This window comes from Gymnodraco acuticeps, unplaced genomic scaffold (assembly GCF_902827175.1).
Source record: "Gymnodraco acuticeps unplaced genomic scaffold, fGymAcu1.1, whole genome shotgun sequence".
Classification (NCBI taxonomy): domain Eukaryota; kingdom Metazoa; phylum Chordata; class Actinopteri; order Perciformes; family Bathydraconidae; genus Gymnodraco; species Gymnodraco acuticeps.
The window spans coordinates 2,983,318-2,999,297 of record NW_022990274.1 but is presented as its reverse complement, the minus strand read 5'-3'; the positions used below and the strand labels follow the sequence as shown (position 1 = coordinate 2,999,297).

Here is a 15,980-nt window from a genome sequence, read left to right as displayed (position 1 = left end):
CACATCTTAAACAGATGCCTTCATGTAGAAAGCATCTAGGTGAACGCATCTGCAGAGGATAATCACATGTTCCTGCTTCATCACTGCAGCTTTTAGGAAAGAAAAACAGGACATTTGGAGACATATTTTCTCTGTGAGCGCAGAGAAGTGCAGGGGATATTTGCTTTGGTTTGTCAGGCATCCAAAACCATTTAAACACACAACATATGAGAAAAAGAGTGAGCAAATAATCTGCAAGTCTCACACGGCTTCTAATGCCAATACCAAATAAGGCAACAGAGCAAGCATGGTTTTTTTATTGCCCTCACAAAATCACTTTCATACTCAGACTCAAGCAGTAAGAGACGTCATCATGATAAAGCAGATTCAAGGACATGAAGCTTTGTATCCAGAGGATTTCTATGTTGTCATGCAACAGCAGCGAAAACCAACAACTGACAAACAATGGTTGAGTCTGGTTCATTTATATATCCCCAAACCCCATGTTTGTCTCAAGGGTCGTTCAGATAATGGTCCATTATGCTCAATGGTAACTACCTTGTTACTGTTGCTGATAGAGGCTGTTACTTTGCCACACTGTTTGTAATAATTCTGCAACAGGAAGGATCCAATCATGCCTGCAGAGCACGTACAGCATGGAAGCAATTACTAAGACAAAACGAAAAATGTGTTACTTACCAGCTCATAGTTTGTTGCTGGAACACAAGATGAAGACACCTAAAAACAGAAATAGAACTGGTCAGTCACACTGCTGCTTACGTGCAGTTCTTTTTATTGCATGAACATTGTAAAAGGCAATGGACTTTACACATTAATCCTGCATTCATTGCATTAAGCGTAGGCTTTATGGCTCTGTAACCTGAAAGTGTACCCAGTGCACTGAAAACAAATTAAAACTTACTTTAATACATGTATTATTTAAACAAATTACACATAATTGCATTAGGTAAGTTGAAAGCAATAATATTACGTTTGAATAATAAATATTAGGTTCAACCTAATACTATTGCTTTGAACTAACCTTATATAATAATGTGGGACCTGTTGACCTAATACATTTCATTAAAATCGACGCTTAATTGTTTTAGTTTGTGATTTACATTCCGTCAATGTTGTCTTACTGTATGCAGATGCAAATCAGAATGGAAGGACTTAAAGTGAAACTAGCATTTTTTTATTTGACCAAATTCACGCGAAATGGTACACTTGTAGCAGTGAACCTACGGAGCCCTAAGGGGACATGGAAACAAATAAATAAAGAGAGAGAGACAAAAAAAGAGTCACAGGAGACAACCATTTCATTGCAGACTGTTATGTTTTCGTGGGGAAATGACAGTGCATACATTATTTGAAATATATTTCGAACTCAGACTTAATTTTAAGGACATTTCGGCCAGAGGGGTGTGTTTAAAAACGTAGCAGCCAGCGGTCACTCCAGGAGGCGGCGGGACGTTTAACTCAGACTCTGAGAGGAGCAGCACCAGCGCGCAAAGAGCTTTTACGCACTGCCTACACTGTTTACCTTCATCCGAACAGCTAAAGAGTGACCGCAGGCTGCTACGTAACGTTTTAACACACACACACACACACACACACACACACACACACACACACACACACACACACACACACACACACACACACACACACACACACACACACACACACACACACACACACACACATACACACACACACACACACACACACACACACACACACACACACACACACACACACACACACACCATGTATATATCACTTCAGGGGACATTACATTGACTTACATGCATTTCCTGGAGACTTATCCTAACCTTAACCATAACCAACACATGCCTAACCCTAACCCTTAACCTTACCCTAACCCTGAACCTAAACCTAACCAAGTCTTCACCCTAAAATTAATGATTCCCCTTATGGGGACCTCCATTTTGTCCCCATAAGGCAGGCGAGTCCCCACACGTGACTGTGTAAACAGATTTAGGTCCCCACAAGTATAGTAATGCTAGGCTACACACACACACACCGTGGTGGAGACGCTCCAACAGATCTTATGATCCGTCAAATGCCGGGCTAATCCGATAACCATCCGACAGTTTCCCTAATCATTCTTTGGGCTTGGAGCTAAAGCATGAGGCTGATAAACAGGAAGGATATAATGACAGCAAACAGAGGATCCAAATGAAGTGCTTCCAAAAAAAGATGGCCGCTTGATGAGGGTGAACACAAATAGGATGTCCCCACTGACGTTTCCTTCCTGTGCACGCCTGTATTCTGTCTATTTACTTCTGTTTACCATCAGTCTTCTGACCCTGCACAAGGAGGATAATCCAGGCAAATTCAATTTTCACCAGTTAGTCATGTTCACCACCATCTCCTCTGCAGATCACTGACGAACAATAACACGGGACATATTTATGATTCCAGTAGGCTTTTTACTTGTTTGTGTCCTTCATCCTTCTTGTATTACTATCGTTGAACCATGTCTGTTTTAGCTTTGACAGATTAGGGCCTGGGTTATCGCAACTGTTGACCTCCTAAAGCGTCTTTCATCTTTGCTACTACTCCACCACTCTCCTTATCCAAGACTAATTGTGTCATTGCATGATCACAAGCCTTCTGCTCTGTTGGGGTCTGCTTTTCGTTACAGTTGGAGGAAGCACATTCCGATTCTGCCCGCTAACCAAAAATACAGTTCTGTCCCCCTTGAACATATCGGAATGTTTTGCCTTTCTAAAAATGATGGGGGCTTTCATTAAACTTTGTTGCAGCTTTACATAATGATATTGGGCCAAAATTGGAGTTGGTCGCGCTTCCAGAATGAATCATAGCTTAGTACTGATATTACCCTGAGATGCAATATTACCCAACCGAGGACAATATTTAGTAGATATTATTATTTAATTTATTTAATGGTTTAAAAACGAATAATGATGTTATATTGACCACACTGTATGAAAACAATTCTGATGATTATAATTTATGTAATATATTTGTTATATTTATTATATTAATAATTGTCTCTTCTTGTTTTCAATTATTTATTCTTTTTGTCTACTTATTTGTTGGTTTTTCATCTTATGTTGTGTGTTTATAGTCTGTATTGTTTTTTGTTGTGTAAGCCCATGGCTTATAGAACACATTTCTCTTCTTTATATATCTGGATTTTATGCAGTCTTTTTTTTTTTTTATACAATTAATATGCAATTCTAACAAAGCTAGTATAGGTAAGGCCTTATGTCATTGGACAATCCGCCAATAAAGGATGCATCCAAACCAAAAAAACAGACCATTGGAAGCAATTTGCTACGTTATGATGGCTGATTTTAAGGGTGTGCAAATCACCTTGGTTCATTGAAGTCTCTTTTCGATCTGTTGCCTTATCGGGAATACAGGAATGTTAACTCTAAACAGGAAATGAGCTTTATCAGATTACATGTTTTAGCCTTTTTTAGTAATACAAGCAGCTGATATGAAAAGGGGCAGTGCCTTCCAATGCAAGTTTCTAAGATGTAAACTACAACATCTCCAATGTAAGCCAAAATTAAGTTGTTCCTAACAAATGTTTTTCACAGTTGCCCTTATGTATCAACAGCCTACATGAATGATGGCAACATAGTGGAATGTGACTCTGTTTTTGAGAGTTGTGTCTGCGTGGTGGAGTGTGTCTGGAGTTGACAGGATACTGTATCTCTGTCTGGCTCAGATCAGCTCCACTACAAGATATTCTAACCCTGCCGTGACCCGTTCCATTCCCCCAAACCCCCTTCCTTCTCCAACATCCTTATCATTCCATGAGCAGCAACATGCCATGGTTCTCTCAGAGGCCCTGCTCCTTCGGGTGCCCCCCTCCTACCCAACCCCTCAGGCCTGGCCAGTGTTTCCACCTGACGCTGCCTCTGCCCTGCAAGCTGTTGACAGCTCCACCTGCAGTCAGAAATCTGGAATGTGTTTGCATGCACGTAGTAGCAAAGTTACGGCCAAGATCTTGTTACATGTCAGGACATGTTAACATCCGTGAGTACAAAAATCAACAAACAAAAAAATTCTAAGTTTATGCTGTCGGCTCAGAAAGTTAGTTGCGTTCTATTCAAAATCAAAGTCGGATTTTCCAAGTTCCAAAGCAGAGATTTCAACAGTAACACATACAGAAGTTGGAGTTCCCATTCAGAGAGTCAGGTGAATCTTACCAAACCCTAGTTTAAAATCCAAGATGGCTACTCCACACATTAACAGAAGTGAAATCTGTAGTTAAATACAAATTATTAGCGCGTAACTATTTGTGTTTCAGTCGTACGTAGAGCTCTCTCTTTTATCTAAATGTTTCTCAATGTGTTTGTGTGCGCAAAATACCATGTAATTCGTTGTTACATTTGTAGCTGCTAACAATGGCTACCCCGGCTAGAAGTGGTATTGCTCATTCCAACACCTTGTTATATTAGAACATGATGAACTAGGGTGTGAAGTGATAACGTGTTACTTTAAATGTCCATTTATAGGGTCTGCTTCTGTTTGTGTTTACATAGACACTTAGAGCCTGTACACTTAGGTTCACACACACATCCACCCACGCAGGTGTTTCCACTCATGTTGACTGATAGGTCCTCTTCTCAGCACTACTGTATGTGGGTGTGTACTGACAGTGATGATTGATTGACAGAACCCCCGCTATGTTGTTTGTTTTGGTGTGCCTGTTGGGTAGGAGGACAACTTTGACGTTCTTATTGGTACAAGGATTGGTGACCCCCTGTCAATCCCCAGTGGAGATCAGCTAAGCTTCAACCTGGGTGGAGGCCTAATATACCAATAAGAGCCAATATGCCTTAGTATCATATGGACCATGCTATCAGTCTAATAGTTGTTTACATTTGTAACATATCTTCCAATTATGTTTGTATGATGTACTCACTAAACTTATGATTCATTTAACTTATTTTCTTCCAAAAGTTAATTATCCAAAGCATCGAACACCCCCCTCTATTTACATGTAATGGTTTGGTCCTGCCTCCAAACGCTGTGCAGCACCGGCCCTTTCTAGCAGAGAGACTAGTGAAAGGAGGGATGCTAGTACTTACATGTGTACGATGTCTCGACGACTAACAAAGTCAGGCTTTCAAGAAAGAAAAGAAAGGAGAGAAAGACAAGAGAGAGGGACTAAAGGGCGACAGTATGTCACCCAGTTTTTCAAAAGAAAAGGTGGGTGTGGTCTATGAGTGGTGGAAATTAGTCTGTTAGCTAAGCGTAGTCCATTGTAAATAATAATTGTAATGTTTTGCTGACATTAAAGGTGGGGTAGGTACGTTTGAGAAACCGGCTCGAGATACACTTTTTGTTATATTGCATGGAATGCTCTTAACATCCCGATAGCAATGAATATATGAAGTGCTTTGACAACTCCATTAAAAATTCATCTGTGGAAGCCGTAGTACTGTAAAAAGCACGACCAATCATTTTAGCCGGCCCGGCTAAAGTAACTGGATGGCCTACCTGCCTGTCAGCCTTCCATCTGTGCACAAACTTATCTCGTGCCCTCATTGGTCATGTGCACGTTTGTGTGTGTTAGAGGAGGGGCTCTGTAAGGAAGTGGCAGATGTTTTCCGGTTGTGTATTTTCAAATTCTAGCGATCTCGAGCTGGTTTCTCCAAAATGACCTACCCCACCTTTAATACTGTTAATATCTTCACAGAAAATTCAGAGGTTTTTCATTTCACTCCTCTTTTAGCTGACATTTAATAAATGCAGGTACATTTTTAGCAGCTATTCATACTAAATCAGTTGTCCCTCCCCTTGGTGCCAGGACCAACAGATCCATCAAGGCTATGGTAACGATATTGGATCACTACACACCAGATGCATGATGAGAAAAAGACTGAGAACAGGTAATAGGCTCTGATTTAGCACCACCATCAGGCCTTTTCACTTCCATTTCCGTTTTGTTGACCATTTACACTTTAATACCCGCTTATTTTGTAGTTGGTATGTATATTTAATAAAACAATCTGCTGCTTATGTTATTTTTTTTGTTATAGCATTTTATAAATGATAATATTGGTGTTAATGTTCACTTTATTTTAAGAGGTCATGTATGTTTAAGGCAAGGCAAGGCAAGGCAAGGCAAGGCAAGGCAAGGCAAGGCAAGGCAAGTTTATTTATATAGCACTTTTCAACACAAGGCAATTCAAAGTGCTTTACAAAAAACGAAAGACATTGAGAAAATGGCATTTAAAATCAGTCATTAAAAAGGAAAGATAATAAAATAAACATTAAAAGAAAAAATACATGGATAAAAGTTACAGTGCAGTCTAAGATATGAATAGTTCAATTAAAAGCAGCGACAAAAAGAAAAGTCTTCAGCCTGGATTTAAAAGTAGTCAGAGTTGCAGCGGACCTGCAGGTTTCTGGGAGTTTGTTCCAGATATTTGGAGCATAATAACTGAACGCTGCTTCTCCATGTTTAGTTCTGACTCTGGGGAAAGAAAGCTGACCAGTCCCTGAAGACCTGAGAGATCTGGATGGTTCATAATTTAGCAGGAGGTCAGAAATGTATTTTGGGCCTAAAGCATTCAGTGCTTTATAAACCAGCAGCAGTATTTTGAAATCAATTATTTGACACACAGGAAGCCAGTGTAAAGACTTCAGAACAGGAGTGATGTGATCCACTTTCTTAGTGTTAGTGAGGACTCGAGCAGCGGCGTTCTGAATCAGCTGCAGCTTCCTAATAGATTTTTTAGTGAGACCTGTGAAGACACCATTGCAGTAGTCGAGTCTACTGAAGATAAAAGCATGGACAAGTTTTTCCAAATCCTGCTGTGACATTAGTCTTTTAATCCTAGATATATTCTTTAGGTGATAGTAGGCTGATTTAGTAACTGTTTTAATGTGACTGTTGAAACTCAGGTCAGAGTCCATGACTACACCTAGATTTCTGGCTTTATCTGTTGTTTTGAACATTGCAGACTGAAGCTCAGTGCTAACTTTTATACGTTCTGACTTGGCTCCAAAAACCATTACCTCAGTTTTATCTTTGTTTAATTGGAGAAAGTTCTGACACATCCAGTCATTGATTTGTTCAATGCACTTACTCAGTGTCTGAATTGGAGCATAGTCTCCTGGTGTAATGGTTACGTAAATGTGTTTACGTTATATTTAAATTTGTTTAAGTTATATTTATTTTGATTTTTGAATGTTCCATTCAAAATGTTATTAAAAAGGCATGTACACCATAAAAGATGACTATTGAGGTCTATTGTCAGGAATGTTAGCGTTATAGAAAATAGTGAATTCTACTGCAGCAGAATGTTGCATGTCTGCACAGTGTTATATGTTCACCGCTCAGTGTCAGTAAATATTGTGCAGTTAGTATTGGACTACAAGATAGATGCAAGCCTCTACAGGTAGATTTATTTAAAGCATAAATGAGTGGGTTGGGTTCTGGAGGTGTGGTTACAGCAATTGTGCTTGGTTGGCGTGGCCTGGGCCTGGTGGTGGGGCCCAATGTGATATCTTTCCATGGGGCCCAAAATCCCTGGCGGCGCCCCTGCGTACAGGGCAAATGAAAAGTGTAACCTGGATGATGAAAAGGTGAAAAGGGTGTACATTTACTTAATTATGAATATTGTTACATCGAGGCCGAAAATTAGGATGAGCCCCAACGGTCAAAACAAAATGTTTCCCTCACAGAACTGCCAGCGCAGCGCCTCCCCAGATCTGGCGCCCTAGGCAAACATCTATAAGTTATAACGCCAATGCTACGGGCCGGCCCTGAATTCATATGCAACTCGCAAATATCTTTCTCTCTCCTCTCTCCTCTCTTCTCTCTTCTCTCTTCTCTCTTTCTCTCTCCTCTCTTCTCTCTCTATTCTCTCTCTCTCTCTCTCTCTCTCTCAATGTTGGTACGCAAATGCACCTTTTTTCAAATGACTCGGTGCTCTTTTTTTGGCGGAGGTGCGAATGCGCACCTGCGCACCAGTTATGTGCAGCCCTGCCTATTATACTCTTTTTCATCAATATATTATGGGTCTCAGATATATACAAACATGTCTCTGAAGTGTTTGGCTCCAAACACCAAACAGATCATTGTAGCGTCCCATAATCCCGTCTGTTTCAGCCCTGTTTCAAAAGTGCAGATTCTCTGTCTGTTACTTGAGATGAAAATAAGGAGCCCCTCCCCACGCCCCTCTGAGAGAGATTTGATTAGAAAGAACTCAATGGTGCTCTAGGAGGAGATTCAGGTGATAAGGTGTGGGGGGGGGGGGGGGGGGGGGTTACCTTGGTTGGTGATTGGCTAATGGTTACACAAGCCAAAAAAATCGTTGTGACATCATAAAGTGGCCAAAATCTGATCAGCTCATTTTCAGACAGGTTTTTATAGAAATGGATCAGGACAAAAAGAGAGAGAATCTTTGTTCCTGAAACTTTCTGAATATCTTTACACATAGGGACACACGTTGATGTATAAAATATAGTGCTGCGTACCTGGACTCACATTTAGGTTCAGGTCCGGACTCAAGTCCAGAGGTTCAGGTTCTGAACCCATGGCTTGTGTCAAGTTGTGTGAGTAACTAAAGTGAACTTATTGTGAGCTAATTATCAATTGAAAATTAACTCATAATCAACTCAAATTCAAACTCGTCAGGTTTATTGTGCTCCCTTCCAACTTGTGTCTACATTTCTCTACAAAGTACAAATGTAAAAACAACACTTTTTGCCACTTAGTCTACAAATGACAGCAACTACAGTGAACTACTACAAAGTTCAAACATGTATTTCATTTACCAAACTAAAGTAACCAAACAGTCCCTGAGCTGACTGAGCCTAAATCCCTAAAACTTTGCTGAAAGGTAGAGTGTAGAGTAGACTATACGCATTACACTGTTACACCTACTATACAGTATACACTGTAGTGACTGTATAGTCAGAGTGTACTGTACTGTCTGTACACACACACATGTCTTTTCTACAACTCTACATGTGTACATTATACAGTACATACGTATACATAGTGATGTACATACATACAATTTTGATACAAATGTCATACATAGTTAACTTAAGCATCTAGATTCTATCATCTATGTCACTCGGACAGTGGACTGTCAAGACTCAATCCACTATGTCTAAGCTAATCACATCGCTAGCTTCCCTTGACGTCACACAGATCTCGCGAGCAGTTGCGATATTTTGCGAGACTTCGTGAGTTCAGTAATGGCCGCCATATCAGAAGCCGACACAATAGAGGCTTCTCAATACTCAAATTTCCCTTCCTCGACTCCCCTCCTCGGTTCCCCTCCTCGAGACTTAGACCCGCCCACAGGAGATGCGAGCGGAGGACCGAGGAGGGGAACCGAGGAGAGAGGAGGGGAAGCAGCAGACGTTTAAAGAAATGAGAACTCCTCTCCTCTGAGCGGTCATTTTAAAGAGACCTCCGTTCATTATTACGTGGCAACAGCTGCATCAGCTGTCGAGTGTTTTGTCATAGCGCTGTATCTCTGTTAGATCAGCTGAACATTGTTCCCCCACATATTTACTTTGAATTCATTGAGAGTGCGGTATAATGAGACAATAACAGGCTACAGATGCGGACACACACACACAAATATATTTATATAAATATATACAATTTAAAGTATGAGAGCACTCTCATAATAACGTAACACAATCAGAGACTGGATATATCCCCCCCTCTCTCTGGTCGCTGAAATGGGGAATTGAAATTACGGGCCAAAAGTTGTATTTACAAGTAGGCCTATTAAAAGTAAGGACACCAAACCAACTGAGACCCGTCTGTCCGCCGCATTTACGCACTGTACAACGCACACCTACACACTGTACCACACACACCTACAGCTCCTAAAGCATTAGCCGTTGTGTATTTTATTATGTGAAGCAATGGTCTTAGAAAAATATCGACTCTTTGTTTGTAGATATCTACTAAACTAAAGCAAATAAAGAGAGTAGGCCTGTTATACTGAGTGATATATATTATACACACTGCTCTGCTTTCTGCACGGACCTTACAGCTGTTCTCTCTGGAAACATCGCAACGCGATGAAAGCAGTTTCTAAAATAATATCCAGAGGATGCATGCAGAGCTGTCATTGGCTGAGATAAGTCCGGCCGTGCGTCACGCCTCCACCGTTCCCGGAAATGCATCCGTGGAGGAACCATCAGTGTATCCTCGGTTATAGCTCCTCCAGAGAGCCTCCTCGACGCTCGATGCTCGGTCCTCGGTGTGCATTTAGAGAAATGAGATGTCCTTCAAAATGGCGCGCTGAAATTCATTTCCGGGTCACTACCGGAGGACCGAGGACCGAGGACCGAGGAGTCGAGGAGGGGAAATTTGAGTATTGAGAAGCCTCTAATGTTTTTCGTCTTTTCTCAGCGCCAATTTCTCGATCTATGGAAGGTTTTAGATGGTTTAGAACAAAAAGGAGAATATACGTAAGTGTTAGTTTTTTTGCGAGTCCAAGTACCGGTTCCCGACGTTCCGGTTTTAACCGGACTTGAACCGAAACTTTTTACAAGTCCAGTATCGGTTCGGCGTACCGGTACGCAGCACTAATAAAATATATGAAAAAGTGGATTTTGCATAATAGGTGACCGGAACTGTTGCAGAATAAATTATAGCTTCATCATGTTGGCAAACTAATTGGTATTGATAGTTTTTCCACAACATTGTGCAACATAATCTGGAAGCACAGTGTGTTAACCAATCAATGTAAGCATACACACCAGGTATAACACCTTAGAAAATAAGTTGTGCAAGTATAAAGGTAGAGTAAAAGATTAGTGCAGCTGAGCTGGATAACTTGGAGAGTTGTATAATCTTTTAGAGACAATCTGTAAATCTTTTAAAGAATAAACTAGATATTTTTCTCATAAATTATCTTCTAGTTGAAACTTATTGCAAAACACCCTAACGAGTAAAGCACCAGAATTGATTTGCTTTAGTGTTGTTTTTCTGTCAGAAAGCACCATTAAACCAATAAATACAATGATCACTACTTTGACTGGGCAACCCTTCATTCAAAGACGTGACCATCAGATAAAATGGTCTGATACATTGTGAGGAATTAATGTGAAATGTGATCATGAAATGTAACTTCATAACAACACTATGCCAACAGACGAGAGGGCAACACAGAACACAAAGAGCCGCTTCATGAACAAGTCTCCTCTCCAAACATCATAACGGCAACCAACATTTAGTTGAATGTCATGTCTGATAAAATGCAAACTTTTTCATTCCTGCTAAACAGTTAATTATGTTTGTGGTGACATCAGTTAGCCAATGTCGCCAGAGTAATAAAACCGCTGATGTGAAAGCCAGATTGACTATGTAGGTAGTCTGCCCACGTCAGAATAGCTCACATTCTCCCTCATGCTAAGTAGTTCCCAATGAATTTGGTGCTTGAGTGGAACTTTGCACTCTTGTAGTCTGGCAAAGCAGTCACAGCCAGGATCTCCCAGAAACACAGGGTGAACGAAACCATAGGAACAGGGGGTAAATAGTCAGTTGCTCTATCCTCCACAACGTGTAGAAGTATCCTTGGTCAACATACTTAACCCCCAAATTGCTCCTGTAAGCATGCCGGGAGAAATGTAAGGAAAATAATTGTATTTAAGTTTCTTAGGATTTAAAGCGACGGCTGAATAACATAATGGAAGGGAATTGATCGAAAGGCAAAAAGGGCAGGGGAGAACGCTTAGCATTGTTCTAGCCAAAAGTCAAGCAGTAGGAAACTACTAGCTAAAAATGACACATGACAAGAGAAAATCTTATCTGAAAAGTTTGCACGCTGAATCAGTATTACAAGCATGTTGATGTTAGCATTTAGATCAAAGCACAATGTTTTTAAGTTTAGCTTGACAAAGCCGCTAGCATTGCTGCAATGTTTTGTCTTAATTGTGTTAATGTGTATCATTCAAGTAACTGAAAAATACTTGTGAAGAAAACAACTTCTCTGAAAAGTATGTATGTCCACTTTGTTACAACTGTTAGGGAATAATTTGCTTAGGTATTCAACCTTTGACACAGTTCATAATTTTCTCCTCTCACTGTCTCCTTTCCCATGGCATAGGTCTACGGCCTTGGGTATTGCTGCCATCTCTCTTTAGGAGGGGCAGCTTGGGCGCATCGTTGTTGCCAGTCTATGACAGCACAAGCCGCCATGAGGTAGTTCACTGTTCAGGGACGAAGGTTCCCTGGCGCACATTCTTTCCTATGGACGAGAGCTCTAGTTAGATTCAGGGTCCATCATTGTTTAGTCTCACTGATGAAGAATGTTGATTATTACACTCCAAACTAGTTAAAACCTCGAGCTGCAGAAAGAGTTCTTCAGAATTGGTTTGGAAACCGCTGTGTCAACTCGTGACACACCACCTGTCTTGTAAATTCTCCGGCCGTAACTCCAAATAAACCGCCAGTGTTTGCCATCAAAGCTCTAGCTCTCCTCGTGTCTCTCTGAGTCCTGACTCCAATTGCTTCAGAAGTTTCCCCCACACGACAAGCTAACATAATCACTCTGAGCATGCTAATGTTAGCATTTAGCTCAAAGCAACATTGTTCTTACGTTTAGCTTGAACAAGTTGCTAGCATGACTGCATGTTTCTGGCTTGTTTATGTGTATCATCCAAGTATAAGTCATTTAAAAAGATAGGTTTGGATCTATCTAAGTGCAAAGCAGAAAACGCCTCCAAAAAACATCTTATCTGAAGCATGCATGCTTGCATAAGGCGCATTCACACCGCAGTACTTTTCCCACAAAGGTTCATGAGAACTTAGTTCATGAACTCTTTTGTCGCGTTCACACCAAAAAGAGCCGGTACTAAAATTAGTTCATGAGAACCTTTTTACCCCCTTTTCCGTCCCTGCTAGAGAGCAGGGACTTTCGTGGGAGAAAAAGGTTCCTATTTCTGATTGGCTGGGCGGATTGCAAACCACGCCCCGTAAAACTCCCAAAAGGTTTTGTGAAGCCGCCATTTTATTATCCTCGCATTAGCATTATTAGCATTAGCCCAGCGCAGAAACGCAGAGAGACTAATTTATGGCAACACAAAATAAAACATGGGAGCGGTGGAGATGAGGAGGTGTCGGCGTTCTGGTGATTTACTCGGAAGGCTTCAGTAGAAGCTGCTGGGAGTCCCAGCAGCTTCTACTGAAGCCAGTCCCCAACTCTGGGGACTTCCGGCCGGGGACTTTGGGCGGCAGTATACGCCGTGAAGTGGTTTGCGGCCTGCCAGTAAACCCAAAGCAGAAGAAGAAGAAGTGACGTCAGCGGCTTCATTTGCCTAATCCACCCCCAGGGACATGAGAACTAAAGTTCTCATGAACCTTTGTGGGAAAAGTACTGCGGTGTGAATGCGCCTATAGTCTCTATGACTATGATCATGCTGATGTTAGCATGTAGCTCAAGGCAACACTGTTGTTAAGTTCAGCCTCACAGAGCTGTATGCCTGCACATCATTGGCCTTTTTTATGTTTATCATCCAAGTATAAGTAATTTAAAAAGATAGGTTTGGATGTATCTGAGGGCAAAACTCACATGATATAATGTACTGTATGTAAGTGTACTTTTAAGTTATCCCAAGACAAGACCAGAACATGCCACTAGCCGAGACCCTTAACATTTTTATTTTTGCATTGGAATCAAGCAAAGCATGGACCCAATGTAACCAAAGGCTTCTGAATCCTGAAATGAATACCCACACAAAGCCTTTGTCTGTGCTCTGTGGTGCGTGGGGAGGAGGCCTGGTGAGTAAGAGTGTGTTGATGCTATCGGGAGTGGAATATAATAAAGAATAATTGTGTTGTTTCATTCCATACATGCTTGTGTTAACTGCATTAAACAAGGGCCCATTTCCTGCTGACAAAAGTCCATGTCAGACGTCTCTGGCTTGTTGGATGGCGTTCACATGAAGTTCAGCCTTCTGCTAGCCACTGACACACTCCAGACACAGTCATGTTATGTAACCAATGTCAGTCTTGCCGGTTTGAATTTGATAATGACCCTCGCTAATGACGGTGTAGAGGCTTGCATAAATGATTAAGTTAGTCATTATTCGGGTAAACAACCTGCAGTAAGATCTCTGCAATGCTAATGTCTATAGATCAAAGTTAATGTAGGAAAATCAAACAATGCAGGGATAAATTGAAGCGGAAAAAAGCACATTCTAGTTCTACTCTGATTGCAACGCAGGTTAGTTTTCCAGCGTGGAAAAGAGCGTGGGGCAATGCTAAAGGAACTTTCCCCAATCCTCTGTGCTGGCATATAAACACACGGCCGCCCTGAGTGCTTTTATGTTTATCCAGCTCCTTGCATCTGGCACATCCCAGCAGAACTATTCAGTGTGCGAATTCAATTTTCGAGCTGTAACCAGCAACAGAAAGCTCTTCTGCCGCCGTAATGGTGAAGTGTGCCAGTGTGCGGATCTGAATGGACTTATTGGGTTGTTATCAAAGCGACAAGGAATGTATCACTATCACTTTGTGTTTATCTGCTTCTTTATCTAGAGTCATCGATGCATCTATTGTACGAACACAGATCATTTAAAAGTATCTCAATGTCAACACTCATTTTCTTTGTTATAACTTGTCTCTTTCTACCCCCTCAAATCTACTTTTTTTTTCTTCTGTCAGTTTATTTGAGAGTTATGGTCTCTGTTTTTCCCCCAGGGAAAGTTGTGGAACATCAGATTGATTGAGCATATTGGACTGCAGGACATGTAGACGACTGAAAGGACGTCTCTGAGCACTGTTCCCTGTCTCACTGCTACTGATTTATGCTTAATAGGAAAATAAACACTTCAGGAATGACAGGGCATGTGGGTGCAATTTTTTGTGTGCATTTCTCTGCCTTTGAATACTTGATGTGCTATGAGATTAGCCCATAAATGAATGATCTACTCCACAATCAACTAAACATGAAGAGCCAACTATTTTCCAGGTTCTTTTCTGTCATTTTCTCAAATAAAAAGAGCAAATATTGTTGGTCGAACGACACAAGACATTTTAGGAACTCGGACACCTTGGAAGATACAATAGAAACATTTCAAACATTTTACATGCCGAATTTGGGCGACACCAGTCGGCCAATGGACCTGAACCAGACTTATTGACCATTCTATCAGAAGCCGTGACCAATTTCTGGTTATTTCATGAGCATACATAGTCGTGGCTATAAAGCACGGGTGCAGCTAATCCAGTTAATACAGCAATGGCTTCACTCAATTGAGCCAATCAAATTGATTATTTATTGTGCATGAAAAGTTAATTGGAGGGAATGTATGCACCAGCCATGTAGACTTCTGCGTGTGGGTAAATGAAAGCGTCATGGAACAAATGTGTGTGTGTACTGTAAAAAGATTAAGATTGACGTCACTGCGGTAGCAAATAACCAAACAGAGATCAATCTGTAATGGATAAATAAACATAAGGATAAATAGATACCGAAGAACACATACTTCATGTTATTCTGCTCGTGTTTGAATAACTGACAGCCTCTGTGTGTCCCTGCCATGTTTCTTCTCCACGGTCAGGACTCAGAAAGTGGCCTTCTGCCGACCGGAGCGCTGTTCTCTGTCACCCCGCCTTCGTTGGACAGCGTGGAGAGGGGAGAAGCTACGGCTTGTTTCTTTTGTTCCAGAGTTACAGCAGGGGTCACGTTCCCTTACCAGGCTCTTTCAGCTAAGAGCCGGTATTTACCAGCACGCTAATTTACACATTTAGCATGGCTCTCACTGTCTGGCACCAGGCCAAGTGGTGGGGGAGGAGGGGGGGTGAGAGAAGAAGGCAGCCATAAGGGTTAAGGGATGTATAATACATGGCTCATACTTGAAGAACCTGTACACTGGAAAAACTAAAATGTTGACTTGAATGAAATGTTAAGTTGAACTTAATTAAACTTAAAATGATTGCTTTCAACTAACCTAATACATGTATGTGAAATCTGTTGACAGAGCTTAATTAAGGTAAACGTTTC

General features: G+C 41.2%; 1 protein-coding gene across 14 annotated transcripts in view; it reads right to left on the bottom strand.

Annotated features, from left to right (window-relative positions):
* The window catches only part of tns1b (tensin 1b), a 249,357-nt gene that overhangs the window by 106,868 nt on the left and 126,509 nt on the right, over positions 1–15,980 (bottom strand). For all 14 annotated transcript variants that reach the window (XM_034221400.1, XM_034221402.1, XM_034221408.1 and 11 more), the window contains one exon: positions 679–717. In XM_034221400.1, coding sequence (XP_034077291.1) covers positions 679–717 — 39 coding nt within the window. The remainder of the gene's footprint in view (positions 1–678; positions 718–15,980) is intronic.